Genomic DNA, 20412 nt, shown 5'->3' on the forward strand with positions numbered 1-20412 from the left:
GAGACCAGAGGGGAGGACATCGAACGAGACCAGAGGGGAAACATCTACGTATTGATAATAATTTGAAAAATTTATGTACATTAAATTATATTCCAATATTTTAAAAGATTTATCGAAATGGGTCAATTTTCCTATTACATTCATCGAAAGAGTTAGTTGTACTAAAATGATATGTTTCCAAGAATTCAACATTTATTTCAATCTTTACCTATTTTTACACCTCAAAAGGTTTTTCGAGATGTAAACAAACCAGTCAGGAAATTTTCTTTCAAAAGGGAAAATAGTAAGAAAGTAATTTCATCAGAATTTCATGAAGAACTGATTCCTGCCGTTATTGTTTTTTCTTAACAATCGAACCATTCCAAAGGGGGGTGGGAAATAAACACAGCTTACCGGCGCCCCTGCGGGGCCAGGCGATCCTGGGCTCCCCGACTCTCCTCTTGAACCCTGTGGGCCTTCCGGTCCCCGGGCCCCCGTTGGCCCTGCTTCTCCCTGGGTGGGGACAGAAAGAGGGCAGGACACATTTACTCGCTGTGGCCAGGAACACTGGAGTTCTGCAAGAATGGGGAACTCTTTGGGCATGTCGGTTCTCTAGCACTGTCTTATGTTACTGGTTACTCCAAGTGCGGTAAACATTTGATCCCGAATGTCATGAAAACATTGAATTTAACCTTTATGATCATACGAAATTTAAGTGTTTTTCTGACCAGCTTGTTCTGATTATCATTTACTGTTTATTGTACAAGTATTTTCTATCACTGACTAGCATCTGTTGACTCAAATTGTAGGAAACATTTGATGCTGAATGTCATGACAACATTGAATTTAACCTTTAAGGTCATACAAAGTTTAAAAGTGTTTTTCTGACCAGCTTGTTCTAACTTTCATTTACTGTTTTAAGTATTTTCTAGCACAGACTTTCATTACTGTTTACTCGAAGTGCAGTAAATATTTGACCCCAAATGTCATGACAGCATTTAATTTAACCTTTAAGGTCATATGAAGTTTAATTTTTTTTACAAGATTGTTCTGACATTCATTTACTGTTTGTTATACAAGTATTTTCTAGCACTGACTTGCATTACTATTTACTCGAAGTGCAGTAAACATTTGATCTTGAATGTCATGGCAACAGTGAATTTAACCTTTAAGGTCATAAAAACTTCTAACCATCCAAGAAATTTGAAATGCCACTTTTAAGTTCCTGGAAAAAAAAGTACAGAACATAGAACACTACAGCACTGTACATGCCCTTCAGCCCTTGATGTTGTGCTATCCCATAGGTCCCTTAAAAAAAACAGGTACCAGATCTTCCCTGTCCCATAACCTCTGGTCCATCCCTGTCCATGCCTCTTCTACATCAAGTCTCCTCTCATCCTTCAATGCTATAAAAAAAAAGTCCTAGCTCTCCTGACCTTGCCTCAAGAGACCTGTTTTCCAGTCTGGGCAAGGTCCTGGTGAATCTCCTCTGCACCCTCTCCACACCGTTCCTGTAATGAGGCAACAGAACTGAACATCCTGGTGAATCTCCTTTGCACCCTCTCCACACCCGTTCTGTAACGAGGAGACCGGAACTGAATGACCTGGTGAATCTCCTCTGCTCCCTCTCCACACCCTTCCTGTAATGAGGGAACATACTGAATGTCCTGGTGAGTCTCCTCTGCACCCTCTCCACACCTGTCCTGTCACGAGGTGACCCAGAACTGAATACAATACCCTAAGTGTGATCATTCCAGAGATTTGTAGAGTTGTAACATAACATCCCGACTCCTGAACTCAGTCCCCTTATTAATAAATCCCAGCGTCTACAGGCCTTCTGCGTAAACAGTCTTCATACATATACACACACACAAACACAAAACCACTCACACACAGACACACACACATGCGTGCACATGCACAAACACAAACCAACACACACAATCATAGACAAACACAGATACACACACACCCACATACAAACACACACACAAACCCACACACACAGACACAAACACACACCCACAAACCCACACAGATACACCCAGACACGCACAGACCCAAACACACCCAGATGCACACACACACTCAAAAACACACAGACACACATACCCACACACAGATACACACACCCACACAAACCCACACACAGGCACGCACACGCCACACACACACAAACAGACAAACACACACACACACACACACACACACACACACACACACACACACCTACCCACCCATACAGATACACCCACACACCCCCACACACTCAGATATACACCCACCGCCCCCACCCACACACACACACACACACACACACACACAAACACACACACACACACACACACACACACACACACACACACACACACACACACACACACACTCATACAGCAAGAACAGGGAATCAAATCACGTGGGAGCTTTCATTTCATTTAACATGGAGAACTCTGGGACCTTACAGCACAGAAACAGGGCCCTTCTGCCCTTCTAATCTGTGCCAAACCACATTTTCTGCCTAGTCCCAGTGACCTGCACCCAGTCCACAGCCCTCCGTACCTCTCCCATCCAAATTCTACTCTATTGTTAAAATTGAGCCCTTCTTTCTCTCTCTCTGTGCGTGAAGTTCCCCCCCTAAACTTTCCTGCATCCCACCGCTCTCTCTCTCTCTCTCTCTCTCTCTCTGCGTGAAGTTCCCCCCTAAACTTTCCTGCATCCCACCGCTCTCTCTCTCTCTCTGTGAAAGTTCCCCCTAAACTTTCCCCCTCTCCCTCATCCCATCACTCTCTCTCACTCTCTGCGTTAAGTTCCCCCTAAACTTTCCCCATCTCCCTTGTCCCAACGCTCTCTCTCTCTGCATGAAAAAGTTCCCCCTAATTCCCCTCCCTCCTACGTCCCACTAACTCCTTCGCTCAGAGCTCGCACCTCACTTTCCAGGCCAAGAATTTTAATGAGATTTCAGTGCAGCAAGCCAAGGAATTTATCCAGTTCAAACAGAGCCTTTCATTTCTGTGTGAATACAACCTAATTAGACAACCCACGTTGAAGGAATTCGGGAAGGCATTTACGGTTATTGACCATCGCAAGCGTTCACTCAGAGTAAAGTCTTTCTGTGTGCAGACAGCAGTCTACACTGCCGGGGGTGGGGTGGAGGGAACTTCTCTCTTTCCCTGGAACCAAGTCGTGCAGGTGCAAATCCCCAGCCCCCCACACTGAGCGTTGCAGCCTGGTGAAAGAATGTGGCCCGAGAATTTGGCTTCAAAGAGCTGCTTTGTTCCAGCAGCGTTGTGGCCTTTTGGAACCTGAAATTCCTGTCATCTGGCCACCCTGGCAAGTTATGCTCCCTCTCTCTCCCCGCCTCCCCCCACCCCCCCCACCTCTCTGCCCCCTGCTCTCTCCCCTCTACCATTCCCTCGCTCTCTCTCCCCTCTCCCTCTCTCCTCTACCTGCCTCTCATCTCCCTCTCTCGCCTCATTCCCTCTACCTCTCTCCTGTCTCTCTCTCTTTCTCTCTATCTCCTGTCTCTCCCTATCTCGTCCCTCTCTCTCTCTCTCTCCAATCCTGCTCTCCCTCCCCTCACCCTCTCTCTCTAGTCTTGCTCTCCAAACCCCCCACCCTCTCTCTCTCTACCTCCACCACCCACCCCATTCCTTCCCTGCCCTAAACAGAAAGGCATCTGGAGCGGAAGGAGACTGTGTGTGGGGGTGGGGGGGCCTCCACTTCCTGCAGCTTCCAGATCAGCGCTGATGCCTGTTCCAGGTGTCAGCAGTGATTAGACTGATCAAGCCATGCCTGCTGAACTCACCTTAGATCCAGGGGCGCCTGGGAATCCTGGCGTTCCTGTGGGTCCAACAGCGCCCTTGAAAACAGAAGACCACGGTTAAAATAAAACATTAAACAGAGTTTCTCGAGGAGAAGGGAAGACTACGGATCTTGTATATGTTCACTTTAGTCAGGGCTTTGACAAGATCATCAAGAAGGTAGATGAAGGAAAGCCTACGGACATTGTCTACATGGACTTTAGTCAGGGCTTCGACAAGGTTACCAGGAAGGTAGATGAAGGAAAGGCTGCGGACGTTGTCTACGTGGACTTTAGTCAGGGCTTTGACAAATTCCCGTATGGGAGGTTGGTTGGGAAGGTTCAGATGCTTGGTATTCATGGTGAGGTAGTGAAATGGTTGGATGGGAGAAGCCAGAGAGCAGTGGTGGATGGATGCTTCTCAGTGATTAGTGGTGTACCTGGGGAGGGGGTGGGGTGTGGGGGGTGGGGTTGGTGCTGAGACTACTGTAGTCTGCCGTCTATGTCAGTGAGCTTGATGATCAGAAGGTTTGCAGACGACACTGAGATTGGAGGCGTCGTGGACGGCGAGGAAGGTTCTCGGGGCTTGCAGAGGGATCTGGACCAGCTGGGAGAATGGGCTGATAAATGGCAGATGCAGTTGAATGTGGTGTGAGGTGTGGTATTTCAGAAGGACAGACCAAGGAAGAACGTCCACAGGGAACAGTCGGGCACTGAGGAGTGTGTTTGGACAGGGATCTGGGGACACAGATACATAATTCCCAGAAATTGGCATCACAGGTGGACAGCATTGAAAAGAGACCTTTTGGCACATTGGCCTTCATAAATCAGGAGTTGGGATGTTAGGGTGAAGTTGCACAAAACATTGGTGTAGCCAAATTGGAAGCATTGTGTTCAGTTTTGGTCACCAAACCATAGGAAAGATATCAATAAGATAGAAAGAGGGCAGAGAAGATTTACTGGGATGTTGCCTGGACTTCGGGGACTGAGTTACAGGGAAAGGTTAAACAGGTTCGGGAATTTATTCTCCTGGAGCATAGAAGAACGAGGGGAGATTTGATATTTAGGACTTTATTCCACTGGAGGGGAGAAGAATGAGGGGAAATTTGATATTTAGGACCTTATTCCCCTGGAGGGTAGAAGGAGGGGAGATTTGACATTTAGGACTTTATTCCCCTGGAGGGTAGAAGATTGAGGGGAAATTTGATATTTAGGACCTTATTCCCCTGGAGGGTAGAAGAAGGAGGGGAGATTTGACGTTTAGGACTTTATTCCCCTGGAGGGTAGAAGAATGAGGGGAGATTTGACGTTTAGGACTTTATTCCCCTGGCGGGTAGAAGAAGGAGGGGAGATTTTATTGAGGTTTACAAGATTTTGAGAGGTATATACAGAGTGAATGCAAACAAGCTTTTTCCACATATTGGGAGAGATCAATACAAGAGGTCAAAGTTTTAAGCTGATGGGCAAAAGGTTTAGGGGGAACTTCTCCACACAGAGAGAGCGATGGGACGAGGGAAAGGTTTAGGGGAACTTCTTCAGAGAGAGAGCAGTCAAACAAGGGAAGGGGGAAAGGTTAAGGTGGGAAAGTCTTCACACAGAGAGATTGGCGGGACGAGGGAAAGGGGGAAAGTTTAGGGGGAACTTCACACAGAGAAAGAGTGGTGGGATAAGGGAGAGGGGAAACTTCTCCACACAGAGAGAGTGGCGGGGACGCAGAATGAACCATCCTCTGGCATGGGTATTCAACTGGGAGATACTCACCGGTGGCCCAGCAGGACCAGGCAAACCATCATTACCACGAGCTCCCTGCAAGGAAGGAAGTCAAGGCCAAGTCAACATTTCAGGTCAACACGAAGAGCCAGCTCCGCGGCTGTTGGGGGGCATGGGGGAAAGAGTGGGGCATGTCTACAGACACTCAGCAGTATTCAATAATTCAATTGAAGGTGGTCCACTGGGCACGAAACGCTCAAAAGGTCTCGGGAGCAGTGACAACAAAGCCTTACAGCATGATGAACGCGTTTTCCCATTAGACATACATTCTACAAACTCGGTAGACCCCTGCCGCCGTACGCTAGATGTGCACCCTGCGTGAGTATATTGCTACCTGTCAAATGCTCACGAGCCATCGAGAGCAGATGCGGGGAGAGGAAGGCGCATGATTTATAGACAGGGCCAGGGGAGGGAAAAGAATGAGCACGATTCACAGCAGGGCCCAGGGGGAAAGGAACACCCACAGTTTACAGGCAGGGCCTGGGGGGGGGGGGGGAAAGAGCGCACACTATAGACAGGGCTGGGGGGGTGGGAAGAACACGCACAATTTATAGAAAGGGCTTGGGGGGGGGGGGAAAGAATGTGCACGATTTATGGACAGGGCCTGGGGGGAAAAACATGCACGATTTATAGACAGGGACTGGGGGAAAAGAAAGCGCACGATTTATGGACGGTGTCTGGGGGAAAAAGAACACACATGATTTATGGATGGGGCCTGGTGAGAAAAAAGAACATGCACGATTTATAGATGGTGCCTGTACTTACAGCAGAACCAGGTGATCCGGGACGTCCTCTCTCGCCGGGTAATCCGCGTGGACCCTGCCAAGGAAACAAAGTCCATAAGAACCCCGGCCAAGAATTCGCATCGGTCAGTTACCCAGCTCACAGGCCATTCAGCCCATCGGCTCTGCTTTACAACAGTGAACAAAAACTCTATCTTCCAAAGAGCAAAATCATTCTTGTTACAATCCGATGGCCTAGAACTCAATGACAGAGTAGAGACCATTCAGTCCTTGATGCTGTGCTCACCCATATATCCCTAAAAGCAAATAACTAAACCCCCCCTACCTCATAACCACCGTATTTTCCTTCCATGCGTGTGATTAAAGGTCTCTTAAATGCGACCAGAGTCCAAGCATCCGAAAACATTCCCATTGAGGTATCCCAGCCACTCCGCAACTCTCTGCATAAATAATTTACCCCTGAAGTCTCCCTTAAACTTCCCTCCCTCACTTTGTACATGTGTCCTCTGGTGTTTGCTGATCCTGCCCTGGGAAATGGGTGCTGGGTGCCCACCCTATCTATACTTCTTGTAGATCCCCTCGTTTTTCTACCCTCTTGGGGAATAAAGTCCTAAATATCAAATCTCCCCTCATTCTTCTACCTCCCTCGGGAATAAATATCAAATCTCCCCTCATTTTTCTACCCTCCTGGGGAATAAAGTCCCAAATATCAAATGTCCTCTCATTCTTCTACCCTCCAGAGAATAAATATCAAATCTCCCCCCGTTCTTCTACCCTCCAAGGAATAAATATCAAATCTCCCCTCATTCTTCTAACCTCCAGGGAATAAATATCAAATCTTCCCTCTTTCTTCTACACTCCAGGGAATAAAGTCCTCAATATCATCCCTCATTTTGCCAATCCAACCCATAAATCCTGCGCGAGGAAACCCCTCCCCCACCACCGAGTCTCGGATTTTGACATTTCTCCCCCTCCAGGTTGCGCGGACCACACCCCACATCCCTCCACCCCATGGTCCAACACTTACCATGGGTCCAGCTCCTCCATTCTCCCCTGCAGCACCAGCTTCACCCTGGGTGGAGAAATGTTTGTATTTTCAGTGGGTGGAAACGGGAAACTGATCTTTTTTTTAAAAAAAAGAGGGTCTTCAGGGGAATCATGGGGGAAGATCTCTGCATCTTCAATATCTGCTCGTCATTCTTCGATCCGGTTTCAGGTCATATAACAGGCTCATCTTACAAAAGATGAAGTGGCCCATATTTTCCGATTGCAATGGAGGTAAATCAGAGGCTTCTTTTTGAACCCTTGGTGTGGTGCCTCCGGAAGTGGGGGATGGGCTCCCTCTCCCGCATAGGATCAAGTCGCAGCCTTTTCTATGTCACGGTGGAGTGATCTTAGTGAAATGGACTGGTTCGCATCCACCGACTTTTGGCTCTATCAAACGATGTCATTTTTAAGAGGGGTGAGAGAGAGAAGGGGGGAAGAGGTAGAGAGAGGTGGGGAGAGAAGGGGAGGAGAGAAGGGGAGGAGAGAGGGGGAGTGAGGAGGGGGGAGTTTCTAATCCACTGACTGACTCGGTAGCTCTCTCAAATGACATCATGTTCAAGTCCAGAGGAAGTTCAGGAGCCGCACACTTTGACCCTTCTGTTAAATTTGAAGAGACTTCAAAATACTTCCACACGACTGTAGTTAGTAGAATCACTTTCCCTTCCGGACTAGATTTAATTTTACTTCCGTCTGTCGGTAAAGAACCGACAACTTAAACGTTATTAATAAATTCCTGGAGAGACTGGCCAGTCTTTAAGGTCAGGAGGGGGTTTTATGGAATAAAATTTTAAGGTGGTTAATAAAGTTTGGGGACATTGAGAGACAGTATCGATACGTTTCTGTACCTTAGCTCCCGCCACTCCAGGGACGCCCTTGGCTCCATCTAGACCGGGGTAACCCTGTAGTGATGTCAAGAGAATAATATCTGTTCAGAACTGATCCCAGTGCCATGCTCCCTCCCCACAGCCCTGTATCAGTCCCCACACTGATCCCACTTATCCCACTCTCTCCCCACTGCCCTGTATCCATCCCACACTGATCCCACACTGATCCCACTATCCCACACCACTCTCTCCCTACAGCCCTGTATCAGTCTCCACACTGATCCCACTGCTCCATTCTCTCTCCTCACAGCCCTGTATCAGACCCCACACTGATCCCACTGCACCACTCTCTCCTCACAGCCCTATATCAGTCCCCACACTGAACCCATTGCCCTGTATCAGTCCCCACACTGGCGCACTTACCCTGTGACCCTTGACTCCGGGAAGTCCTGGTGTTCCTGGAAAACCTCGTGCCCCCTGGAAAAATTGTGGATAAAATGTGAGGATATTTTTCCTCATTTATGAGGCTTTACATACAGATTCTACTTAAAAAAAGTCACCTGACACAACAAACAACAGGTCATGTCATTGAGAGGCCCTTCAGAGCTGATGACAGACTCTCAAACAAGAAGCAGACAGCAGGAAACAAAGCAGCAACACCATGCCCACCTCAGTGCTCAGCCGTGCCTGCCTCAGTGCTCAGTCTTCCAGACCGACAAGGAGCAGGCAGCAGGAAACTGAACAGCAGCAATGCGGCTGGCCCTGTGCTCAAACATCCAGAAAAACAAGAAGCAGGCAGCCGTAAACAGAGCAGCAACACCAGGCCTGCCTCAGTGCTCAGACTTCCAGACAAACCAGGAGCAGGCAGCAGGAAACTGAACAGCAAAGCAGGCCCACCTCAGTGCTCAGCCGGGCCCCACCTCAGGGTTCAGACTTCCAGACCGGCAAAGAGCAGGCAGCAGGAAACTGAACAGCAGCAATACAGCTGTCCCAGTGCTCAGACCTCTAGACAAATAAGAAGCAGAACTGTATATGTGTGAAAAAGAAAAAGTGTATATCATGGCTAATGTGATTTATGGTGTGAAAAATAAAAAATTAAAAAAAAAACAAAAAAAAAAACAAATAAGAAGCAGGCAGCCATAAACAGAACAGCAACACTAGGCCCACCTCAGTGCTTGGCCGGGCCTGCCTCAGGGCTCAGACTTCCAAGCTAACAAGGAGCAGGCAGCAGGAAACTGAATAGCAACACCAGACCTGCTTCAATGCTCAGCTGGGACCCACTCAGGGCTCAGGCTTCCAGACATACAAGAAGCAGGCAGCAGGAAACAGAGAAACAAAAAGCAAGAATCCAAAATAACCAGCAACTGAATGTTTCATTTCCCAGGTATCCTGCTTGTGTTTAATATACTTCTGAGGTCTGGCCTGAAAGAACACCAAATTTTCAAACTATTGTAACAGAATAAGTTGATAAGATATGTTTAAAAAAAGGGGAAGAAGATTTGGTTGTTCAGGTTACTTTTCACAAGGAAATATCACATTACAGAGACAGGAGACAGAAACAGAGAGAGAGAGAGGGAGAGAAACAGAAAGAGAGAGAGGGAGGGAGTAAAAGCTGTGACAGTCAGTGAAAGGCTGGCACGGTGAGAACCCTGCTAAAGACCTCATTTCCAGGCGGGTTTTGAGTTCCGAGTAGAGCCAACTCGAAATCTCCACAGCGACTGGCTGCAGTCTTTCTCCTGAAATGGGGAAGAGAAGAACTCTTTGCAGTAACCAGGAAGAAGGCCCGTTTCGGTTTACAACTGAGGGGAATCAGTTTGTGTGTCCAGTGAACATCTCTCTGCACCCACCAAGGACCTTCCTGATGGGGAACAAATGAAGGCACCAGAGCCTGTTGGAAGTCCTGAAAACTGCCTGGTACCAGTGAAGTTTGAGAAGTGAATAGGAAATGACTGGACAGTGACAAAGGGACCATCGGGTACACAACACAACAGGCACACAGACACAGGCATGCACACGCGCACAGACACACGCACAAACGCAGACACGCTTGCACAGATATACATGCAGACAGACACAGACGCGTGCCCGCGCACACACACGTGCACACAGACAGATGCGCACGCAGACACACACGCAGACAGACACTGACGTGTGTGCACATGCACCGACAGACAGATGCACACGCACAGATGTGCGTGCAGACAGACAGACGCACAGACACACAAACACACACACCCACGCGTGCGCACAGACACACACATGCACACACACGCAGACACACAGAAAAACACAGACAGAAGGGGAGATTTGATATTTAGGACTTTATTTCCTGGAGGGTAGAAGAATGAGGGGAGATTTGATATTTATTCCCCTGGAGGGTAGAAGAACGAGGGGACATTTGATAGAGGTGTTTAAAATTTTGAGGGGGACAGACAGTGTAAATGTAGGTCGGCTTCTCTGTTTGAGGGGAGGTGAGATACAGACCAGAGGACATGGATTAAGGGTGAAAAGGGGAAAGGTTTAGGGGAAATCTTTACACGGAGAGAGAGCGGCAGGGGCGAGGGAGACGGGGAAAGGTTTAGGGGAAATCTTTACATGGAGTGAGAGCGGTGGGGCAAGGGAAAGGGGGAAAGGTTTAGGGGGAACATCATACAGAGAAAGAGCGGTGGGACAAGGGAGAGCGTGAAAGTTTAGGGGGAACGTCTTCACACCAAGGGTGGCGGGGGGTGCTGAGCCTGATTTTCACACCAACGAAGAATTTGGATGGATGGGGGGGTGGGTGCAGGGCGTGCCAAGTCAATATCCTACCTGAGGTCCAGTCGGTCCTCGTTCACCTGCCTTCCCAGGTCGTCCGGAGCTACCCTGTTGGACAGAAACGGGCAGATTGACACAGACCGAGAGGCCGCGGGGGGGCGAGGGGCAGTGACGCAGCGGGAACAGAGGTGGGGGGCATTACTTACGTCTTCTCCAGGCTTGCCAGGGGGTCCAGGAGGTCCTCGAGGTCCTAAGCCACCCTGCGGGGAGGAAGGAGAGAGGATGACATCAATCGACCAAGGTCTAGTTGCAACCACGAGAACCGGCAGACTCCACAGTTCAAGATACAACCATCACAAAATCCTGCATGGGCATGGGGAGGATGCAGAGGAGATTCACTGGGACATTCAGTTCTGGGACAGGCGTGGAGAGGGGTACAGAGGAGATTCACCAGGACATTCAGTTCCGGGACAGGTATGGAGAGGGTGCAGAGGAGATTCACCAGGACGTTCAGTTCCAGTCACCTCATGATAGGAAGCGCCTGGAGAGAGGGCAGAGGAAATTCGCCAGGACGTTCAGTTCCGGTCACCTTGTGACAGGTTGGGCATGGAGACGTTACAAAGGAGATTATCCAGGACGTTCCGATAGAGCTGGGAAGGGGTGCAAACATAGGAAACTGCTTGACCAGCCTTGTGTGTTTCCCACTGAGAAGGAGGGGCACTTTTATCCAGGGGCCATGATGGACGAAACCTGCACCCTACCCCCCTGCGCCTTTCCAGCCAATTGGAAGTTGGCGTGGACTGCCACGTGATCCCAGCTGGAGTAACACCAGAGAGAACTACTCACAGCAGAACCAGATTCACCAGGTTCTCCAGGGGAGCCTTGAAATCCTTGTGGTCCCTGTGAGAGGCATAATCCTGATCAGCATTGATCCAGCAGACGGTCTCTCTCCCCATGGCCTCGCGTCGCACCCCACAGCCCTGTATCAGCCCCTCAATGATCCCTCTGCCCAGTCTCTTTCCCACAGCCCTATATCAGTCCCCACACTGATCCCACTGTCCTTCTTTCCCCACAGTCCTGTATCAGTCCCCAAACTGATCCCACTTCCCCATCTCTCTCCCCACAGACCTGTATCAGTCCCCACACTGATCCCACTGCCCTGTCTCTCTCCCCACAGCATTGTATCAGTCCCCACCCTGATCCCATGCCCTGTCTCTCTCCCCACAGCCCTGTATCCATCCCACACTGATCTCACTACCCAACTCTCTCCCCACAGCCCTCTATCAGTCCCCACACTGATCCCACTGTCCCTCTTTCCCCACAGCCCTGTATCAGTCCCCAAACTGATCCCACTTCCCCATCTCTCTCCCCACAGCCCTGTATCCATCCCACACTGATCTCACTACCCAACTCTCTCCCCACAGCCCTCTATCAGTCCCCACCCTGATCCCACTGACCCTCTTTCCCCACAGCCCTGTATCAGTCCCCAAACTGATCCCACTTCCCCATCTCTCTCCCCACAGACCTGTATCAGTCCCCAGCCTGATCCCACTGCCCTGTCTCTCTCCCCACAGCCCTGTATCCATCCCACACTGATCTCACTACCCAACTCTCTCCCCACAGCCCTCTATCAGTCCCCACCCTGATCCCACTGACCCTCTTTCCCCACAGCCCTGTATCAGTCCCCAAACTGATCCCACTTCCCCATCTCTCTCCCCACAGACCTGTATCAGACCCCACACTGATCCCACTGCCCCATCTCTCACCCCACAGCACTGTATCAGTCCCCACCCTGATCCCACTGCCCTCTCTCTCTCCCCACAGCCCTGTATCCATCCCACACTGATCTCAGTACCCAACTCTCTCCCCACAGCCCTCTATCAGTCCCCACACTGATCCCACTTCCCTGTCTCTCTCTCCCCACAGCCCTATCTCCCCACACTGATCTCACTGCCCTGTCTCTCTTCCCCCACAGCCCTCTATCAGTCCCCACCCTGATCCCACTCCCCCGACTCTAACCCAAAGCGCTGTATCAGTCCCCACACTGATCCCACTCCCCCGTCTCTCTAACCCAAAGCCCTGTATCAGTCCCCACACTGATTCCACCGCCCTACTCTCTCCCCACAGCACTGTATCAGTCCCTACCCTGATCCCAGTGCCCCATGCTCTCCACACAACCCTGTATCCGACCGCACACTGATCCCACTGCCCCGCTCTCTCCCCACAGCCTTGTATCAGTCCCCACTGATCCCATTGCCCCACTCTCTCCCCACAGCCCTGTATCCATCCCCACACTGATCCCACTGCGCTGTCTCTCTTCCCACAGCCCTGTATCAGTCCCCACGCTGATCCCACTACCCCACTCTCTTCCCACAGCCCTGTATCAGTCCCCAGTTATCCCACTGCTCCACTCACTCCCCACATCCCTGTATCCATTCCAACACTGATCCCACTGCTGCACTCTCTCACTACAGCCCTGTATCCATACCCACACTGATCCAACTGCCCTGTCTTTCTCCCCACATCCCTGTATCTATTCCCACACTGATCCCACTGCCCACTCTCTCCCTACAGCCCTGTATCAGTTCCCACACTGATCCCACTGCCCCACAGTCCTGTATCAGTCCCCACACTGATCCCACTGCCCCACAGTCCCATGTGGTGAGATAGTATATACTTACAGGAGCGCCTGTTGGTCCGGGAGGCCCTCTTGGCCCCATGGGACCCTACCAAGGGAAGACAGATCGAGTTAGATAGTGCGGAGTCTTCCAGGAATACCCCCTCTCTGTGTAATGAGGTTCCGCCTAAACTTTTCCCCTTTCACCCTTAACCCATGTCCTCTGGTTTGTAACTCACCTCCTCTTAGATGGAAAAGCTGACCTACATTTACTCCGTCTATCCCCTTCAAAATTTTAAACACCTCTATCATACCTCCCCTCGTTCTTCTACCATCCAGGGAAATAAAGCCCTTAATACCAAATCTCCCCTCAGTCTTCTACCCTCCAGGGAAATAAAGCCCTAAATATAAAATCTCCCCTCATTCTTCTACCCTCCATGGAATGAATACCAAATCTCCCCTCATTCTTTTACCCTTCAGGGGAATAAAGTCCTAAATATCAAATCTTCCCTCATTCACCTATACTCCTGCAGAATCAAGTCCTGAACATGTTGAACCTTTCCCTGTAACTCAGTCCCTGAAGTCTAGGCAACATCCCAGTAGATTCCTGAACCTGTTGAATCTTTCCCTGTAACTCAGTCCCTGAGGTCCGAGCAACGTCCTAGTAAATCTTCAGGGGATAAAGTCCCGAACCTGTTGAACCTTTCCCTGTAATTCCATCCCTGAAGTCCAGGCAACATCCCAATTGTGGTTGAAGAGGGACCAGACAGCTCACACCCTGAGTAATGAGACGCGTGGGACTAAACGGCTCTACTTACCATTGGGCCTTGCATGACACCCATCTGGGCTCCTCCAGCCTTCTCGTCGAACCCCCGAGCCATCTGGGAAGCGAAGCTCTGCAGAAACAATTTCCAGCCAAAGGAACACACCAGTTCGAATTAGCTCTTGGGTCTCAGATCCTGGGTCATTTCCCCACTGGGGTCACCCTCTCCCTGGATGCCATCCACTTTCCCGCTGACCGCAACTTGCCCTCCTGCCACCAACCCCCAGGGATCCGATAAATGATACTTCATTCTGTGCACGACATTGTCTCATACAATGTTATGCATGGAATACACATGTCCAAAGTTAAAGTATCACATTATGGGATAACACGCTCGTGAGAAAGTCGCGGCGGAAGAGAGAGAGTGGGGGAGAGAGAGAGAGGAAATAGTGAACAATTTTTTAAAAGCTTAGGAATGTTGGTAGTGCTATCACACACAATATGTAAAGACCATGGGAAAGTTAGTAGCGCTATCGCATACAATTTATAAAGACCATGGGAAAGTTGGTAGCATTATCGCATACAATTTATAAAGACTGTGGGAAAGTTACATACTCCACCGAGTTCAGACATGCCAGATGTTCCAGGGGGTCCGGGGGGTCCTGGATTTCCTGGAGTTCCGGGGTCCCCATCTCTGCCTCGAGGCCCTTGCAAACCCTGAAAGAAGAGCGAGAGAAAAGAGGTGAGGACAGGGAAGGAATGATTAGGTTCAGGATATGCTACGGCCCTCCACACCTGGGGGGGGCACAAGCATTTGGACAGTCGGCAGGGCCCGGCGTGCTTAATGAACCTTTTAGAGTTGTTTGAGGAGTTTACCAGAAAGGGAGACGAAGGAAAGGCTGTGGACGTTGTCTATGTGGACTTTAGTCAGGGCTTCAACAAGATTACCAAATAGGTAGATGAAGGAAAGGCTGCGGATGTTGTCTACATGGACTTTAGTCAGGGCTCTGACTCTAGGTCAGGACATTATGGTAAAGGTGCACAAGTTTTTTGGGTAGATTACCAAGAAGGTAGACAATAGAGGTATTTAGGACTTTATTCTCCTGGAGGGTAGAAGAACGAGGGGAGATTTGATATTTAGGACTTTATTCCCCTGGAGGATAGAAGAACAAGGGGAGATTTGATATTTAGGACTTTATTCCCCTGGAGGATAGAAGAATGAGGGGAAATTAGATATTTATTTCCCTGGAGGGTAGAAGAACGAGGGGAGATTTGATATTTATTCCCCTAGAGAGTAGAAGAACGAGGGGAGATTTGATATTTATTCCCATGGAGGGTAGAACGAGGGGAGATTTGATAGAAGTGTTTAAAATTATGAGGGGGGACACACAGAGTAAATGTAGGCCAGCTTTTCCCATCTGTGGGGAGGTGAGATACAGACCAGAGGTCATGAGTTAAGGGTGAAAGGGGGAAAGTTTCAGGGGGGGGGGCTTCTTCACCTGGAGAGAGCGATGAATTAAGCGGGAGGGGGAATGTTTTGGGGGGGATTTCTTCACGTGGAGAGAGCGATGGGAGTGTTCACTCACCGGTTCCCCCTTTGGTCCATGCAATCCCCTTGATCCCTGCTCTCCAGCTGGTCCCTGAAGAGAAAATGGTGATCGCAATTTGATAAGATGTGGGGCCGTTCGCGGTTGGTTATCACGAGTTGATAAGTTTGACAGGGACCGAATGAGTCAGGGGATACAGGGCAGACAGCCGGGACTTGGAATGAGATGGGGAGAGGGGCTTTAGCTACCGAAATGTTGAAGATGAAGATTATTCGCTGGAGATACTCACTGCAGGTCCAGTTTGTCCTCTGCGTCCGACCATCTGATCAACACACAAAAAAAAATTGCAAATTTCAGTCAGTCTCTCCAGTTAGAGGTGCTTCGGGAAAGGGACCTTCACTCAGTTCGTAGAGGAACTTTGGAGGGGGGGGGTGAGATGTTTGGAATGGCCATCACCTCGTCATTATGTGCCCAACATGCTTCAGCTTGCAGTGATCCATCGGGATCCCTATGTCGAAGAATAAGTTTTCCTGCCCCATTCCAAATCTCAGTCCGAGCTGTGACAGAAGGGGGTCACCAGTGGCCACAAGGAAAAAGATTTGATGCAGTGGCTCTCTCAAGTTACATCATGTTTAAGTTGAGAAAAGATTTGATGAAATGGCTCTCTCAAGTTAGGTCATGCTTAAGTTGTGTTTGGTCGTGCTGCTCTGTAACCCAAACTATATATGTTGCGTTCGAAGAATTACCCTGAAGTTTCCTTTCAGGGGTATTTGGTCCTCCCGTAAGTGTTATTCTATAGTTTTACAACTCTATATGAGGGTGGGGTTGGGAGGAGAGAGGGGTGACATTGGGTGACACTTTGAATCAGCAGCAAGCATCAGCAGAACGTTCATTAATATATAAACTTACATCTCTAATGTTTCCTGGTTCTCCTTTCTTCCCCTAGAAATGAATTCAAAGATGTTGCCATGAACGTCGGAATTTTAGGGCACCCCCCACCGCGGGAAAAAAAATACAATTAAGCGAAAACTGGAGGGTTACTTCACCACAACCTTTCATTCCGAAATGTGCGGAGATGGAAGATAGGGGGAAGGGGTCAGGAGGAGGCCTTGGTGCATAGGAGGTGAATGAAGGTGCGGCTCGACTTATGCATGGCTTTGGTGAGGCTCAACCTTGAGTGCTCCGTGTGGTTTTGGTCAGCGAACTAAGGGAAAGAGATGGAAAGAGTGCAGGGAAAATTTACTAGGATGTTGCAAAAGAAAGATATCAATAAAAGAAAAAGAATGCAGGGAAAATTTATTAGGATGTTGCAAAGGAAAGCTATCAATAAGAGAAAAAAAGTGCAGGAAAAATTTACGAAGATGTTGTCCAGGAAAGATATTAATAAGAGAGAAAGAGTGCAGAGGAGATTTACTAGGATGTTGCCTGGACTTCGGGGATTTACAGGAAAAGGTTAAACAAGTTACGCTCCAGTGGAGCGTAGAAGAATGAGCGAAGATTTGATATTTAGGACTTTATTCCCCAGAGGGTAGAACAATGAGGGGAGATTTGACAGAGGTATTTAGAATATTATTCCCTAAAGATTTACCAGGAGGTTGCCCGGACTTCAGGAACTCAATTACAGGGAAATGTTAAACAGGTTTGGGACTTATTCCCTGAAGATTTACTGGGATTTTGCCGAGACTTCTGGAACTGTGTTACAGGAAAAGGTTAAGCAGCTTAGGGACTTTATCCCCTAAAGGTTTATGGGGATGTTGCCTGGACTTCAGGGAATGTGTTACAGGGAAAGATTCAACAGTTTTGGGAATCTATTCACTAAAGATTTACTGGGAAGTTCCCTGGACATCAGGGAATGAGTTACAGGGAAAGCTTCAACATGTTTAGGACGTTATTTGAACATTGCCTGGATATCAGGGACTGAGTTACAGGGAAAGGTTCAACTTACTCAGGACTTTATACCTTGAAGATAAACTGGGATGTTTCCCAGACTTCAGGGACTGAGTTACATGGAAAAGTTCAACAGGTTTGGGACTTTATTCCCTGAGGATTTACTGGAACGTTGCCCTGACTTAAGGGATTGAGTTACAGGGAAAGGTTCAACAGGTTCGGAACATTATCCCCTGAAGATTTACTAGGAGGTTCCCTGGATGTCAGGGACTGAGTTACAGGGAAAGGTTCAACAGGTTCGGAACATTATCCCCTGAAGATTTACTAGGAGGTTCCCTGGATGTCAGGAACTGAGTTACAGGGAAAGGTTCAACAGGTTCGGGACTTTATCCCTTGATGATTTATTAGGACATAATGTGCCTGTCACAAGTCGAGAAATCTTACCTTCCATCTTGATAGCCCTGCAAAGGGGAGGTGGGTGGGGGGGGGGGGTAAGAAATGCAGAGTTAGGCAATGTCTTCAATGAGTGACGCGGTCCACAACTTAACACCGCGGGACAGCGGGCGCTGACATAAATTTCTGCACTCATCCCAGGCTTGCGCCAGTGGGCAGAGAGATGGAACATCAACTAAAATAACCCCGGGAAGTCTGTCTGACTCTAATCTTCCCTCTATTTGTCCCTGTTCAAGCGTAGCGACCAGGTTAAATCAAACCATGATTGAAAACATGATTTATTCAAGCCCCACCTTTGAGAAGCTGGGTGAGACAACACTCGAGATTGTTAAAAGCTGGAAACTCTTATCTCTAAAATTCAGTCACAAACAGCTTCTTCACAAAAGGTGAAATGCGATTTTAAAGAAAGGTCTTGTGCTTCTTTGGGGAACAGCCGGGCCTTGAGGAGTGCGGGAGGATAGAGGGGAGCTGGGAAATGCAGAGATGTAATTCCCCGGGAGTGGCATCACAGGTAGACAGGTTATGAAGAGAGACTTTAGCACGTTGGCCTTCATAAATTAAAGGACTGAGAATAGGAGGTTGTGGTAAAGTTGTATGTTTATCGAGGAGGTTACCCGGAAGGTAGTTGAAGGAAAGTCTATGGATGTTGTCTACATGGCCTTTAGTCAGGAATCTGACAAGGTCCCACATGGGAGGTTGGTTCAGACACTGGGTTGGGGCATAAGTGTAAAGTTGTATAAGATTTTTAAGGAGATTATCAGGAAGGTGGACGAAGGATGTAGTTTAACGCAGCAAAGCATGAGGTTTTACACTTCGGAAGGGAAAAGTAAGAAGGGATGTCCATGGGGAACAGTCGGGCACTGAGGAGTGCACTAGAACCAGAAAGGTCTGGGGATGCAGATGCATAATTCCCTGAAATTGGCGTCACAGGTGGACAGGGTTGTAAAGAGAGCTTTTGGCACATTGGCCTTCATAAATCAAAGTATTGAGTCCAGGAGATTGTGGTAAAGTTGTGCAAGACACTGGTGAGGCTAAATTGGGAGCATTGTGTGTAGCTTTGGTCACCGAACTACAGGAAAAGATATCAATAAGATAGAAAGAGGGCAGAGAAGATTTACTGGGATGCAGCCCGGATTTCAGAAACTGAGTTTCAGGGAAAGGTTAAACAGGTTTGGGACTTTATTCCCCTGGAGGGTAGAAGAATGAGGGGAGATTTGATACTTTGGACTTTATTTCCCTGGAGGGTAGAAGAAGGAGGGGAGATTTGATATTTATTCCCCTGGAGGGTAGAAGAACGAGGGGAGATTTGATGTTCAGGACTTTACTCCCCTGGAAATGACCAGAAACTCGAAGCACAAGACCTCAATCAGAGATTTCACACTTTAGGCTTTGAAAGGGAGCTAAGCGACCGCCGACAGACAGATCCACCCCCAAGGAGTGGGGGTTCGGATCCTTGTCCACGGTTTACCGTAATTTATTCACACTGACAGCGGGGGTGGGGGGGGTGGTTAGAGAGTTAGACGGATAAATTACGGTTGGCAGAAGCAGCTGGCTGTTCGAGGCAGATGGGGCAGCACTCCCCCAAGGGGATCTCGGGGTTCGCGCAGGCGTGCAGTTCCCGGCACGCTATCTCATCGCACAGCACGGTCCCAGCGTCGCACACACAGATCCTACATGGCTCGGGCTTCCAGACGTCTTTGTCCCTGTAGGTTTCCCCATCCTGGACGCAGCTCCCTTGCGGGCCATGCGCGGATGCCAGGAGGGAGAGAGAGAGGGCGAGACATCGATTAGTGGCCCAGAAGCAGCTGAAGAGCTTTAATCCCGAGAACAAGTCCCCATCCATTGCTTGAGATGCCAAAAACACAGTGTCTCCAGACCCCAATCATTAGCAGAGTGGAGTACAACTCCGAATCTCCGTCCATTCCCGAACCAATACCCGAATTCCTAGTTATGGCAATATATTTTCTAGCTGTTGCCAAAGAAATTTGAACCAATTTTACCTGATGCGCATTCAATTTTAATTGGTTTAATCTCTATAATTGTCTTTCCACTCACAAACCCCTTTAAGTAAACCATATGCTCTACAATTGCTTAAGGTGGTGTGTGGGTGGGAAGGGAAGGTTTTAATCATTTCCTCATTGACTCGGTGGGAAGAGAAGGTTGAGAACAACTGGGCCTTAAATTGTGCATGATTTTCTCAAGTTGAATACAACTCCAAACCTCTGTCTG

General features: G+C 48.8%; 1 protein-coding gene across 1 annotated transcript in view; it reads right to left on the reverse strand.

Annotated features, from left to right (window-relative positions):
• The window catches only part of LOC138746655 (collagen alpha-1(II) chain-like), a 76370-nt gene extending 56344 nt beyond the window's left edge, over positions 1 to 20026 (reverse strand). Inside the window, exons 1-18 of the mRNA XM_069904943.1 lie at positions 19717 to 20026; positions 18175 to 18191; positions 16753 to 16785; positions 16133 to 16165; positions 15883 to 15936; positions 14912 to 15013; positions 14352 to 14429; positions 13598 to 13642; positions 11763 to 11816; positions 11123 to 11176; positions 10971 to 11024; positions 8586 to 8639; positions 8184 to 8237; positions 7319 to 7363; positions 6314 to 6367; positions 5540 to 5584; positions 3785 to 3838; positions 394 to 492 (exon numbers count right to left, since the gene is read on the reverse strand). Of these exons, the coding sequence (XP_069761044.1) occupies positions 394 to 492; positions 3785 to 3838; positions 5540 to 5584; positions 6314 to 6367; positions 7319 to 7363; positions 8184 to 8237; positions 8586 to 8639; positions 10971 to 11024; positions 11123 to 11176; positions 11763 to 11816; positions 13598 to 13642; positions 14352 to 14429; positions 14912 to 15013; positions 15883 to 15936; positions 16133 to 16165; positions 16753 to 16785; positions 18175 to 18191; positions 19717 to 20026 (1239 nt within the window). The remainder of the gene's footprint in view (positions 1 to 393; positions 493 to 3784; positions 3839 to 5539; positions 5585 to 6313; positions 6368 to 7318; positions 7364 to 8183; positions 8238 to 8585; positions 8640 to 10970; positions 11025 to 11122; positions 11177 to 11762; positions 11817 to 13597; positions 13643 to 14351; positions 14430 to 14911; positions 15014 to 15882; positions 15937 to 16132; positions 16166 to 16752; positions 16786 to 18174; positions 18192 to 19716) is intronic.
• Between the last annotated feature and the right edge of the window lie 386 nt (positions 20027 to 20412).

This window comes from Narcine bancroftii, chromosome 12 (assembly GCF_036971445.1).
Source record: "Narcine bancroftii isolate sNarBan1 chromosome 12, sNarBan1.hap1, whole genome shotgun sequence".
Taxonomy (NCBI): domain Eukaryota; kingdom Metazoa; phylum Chordata; class Chondrichthyes; order Torpediniformes; family Narcinidae; genus Narcine; species Narcine bancroftii.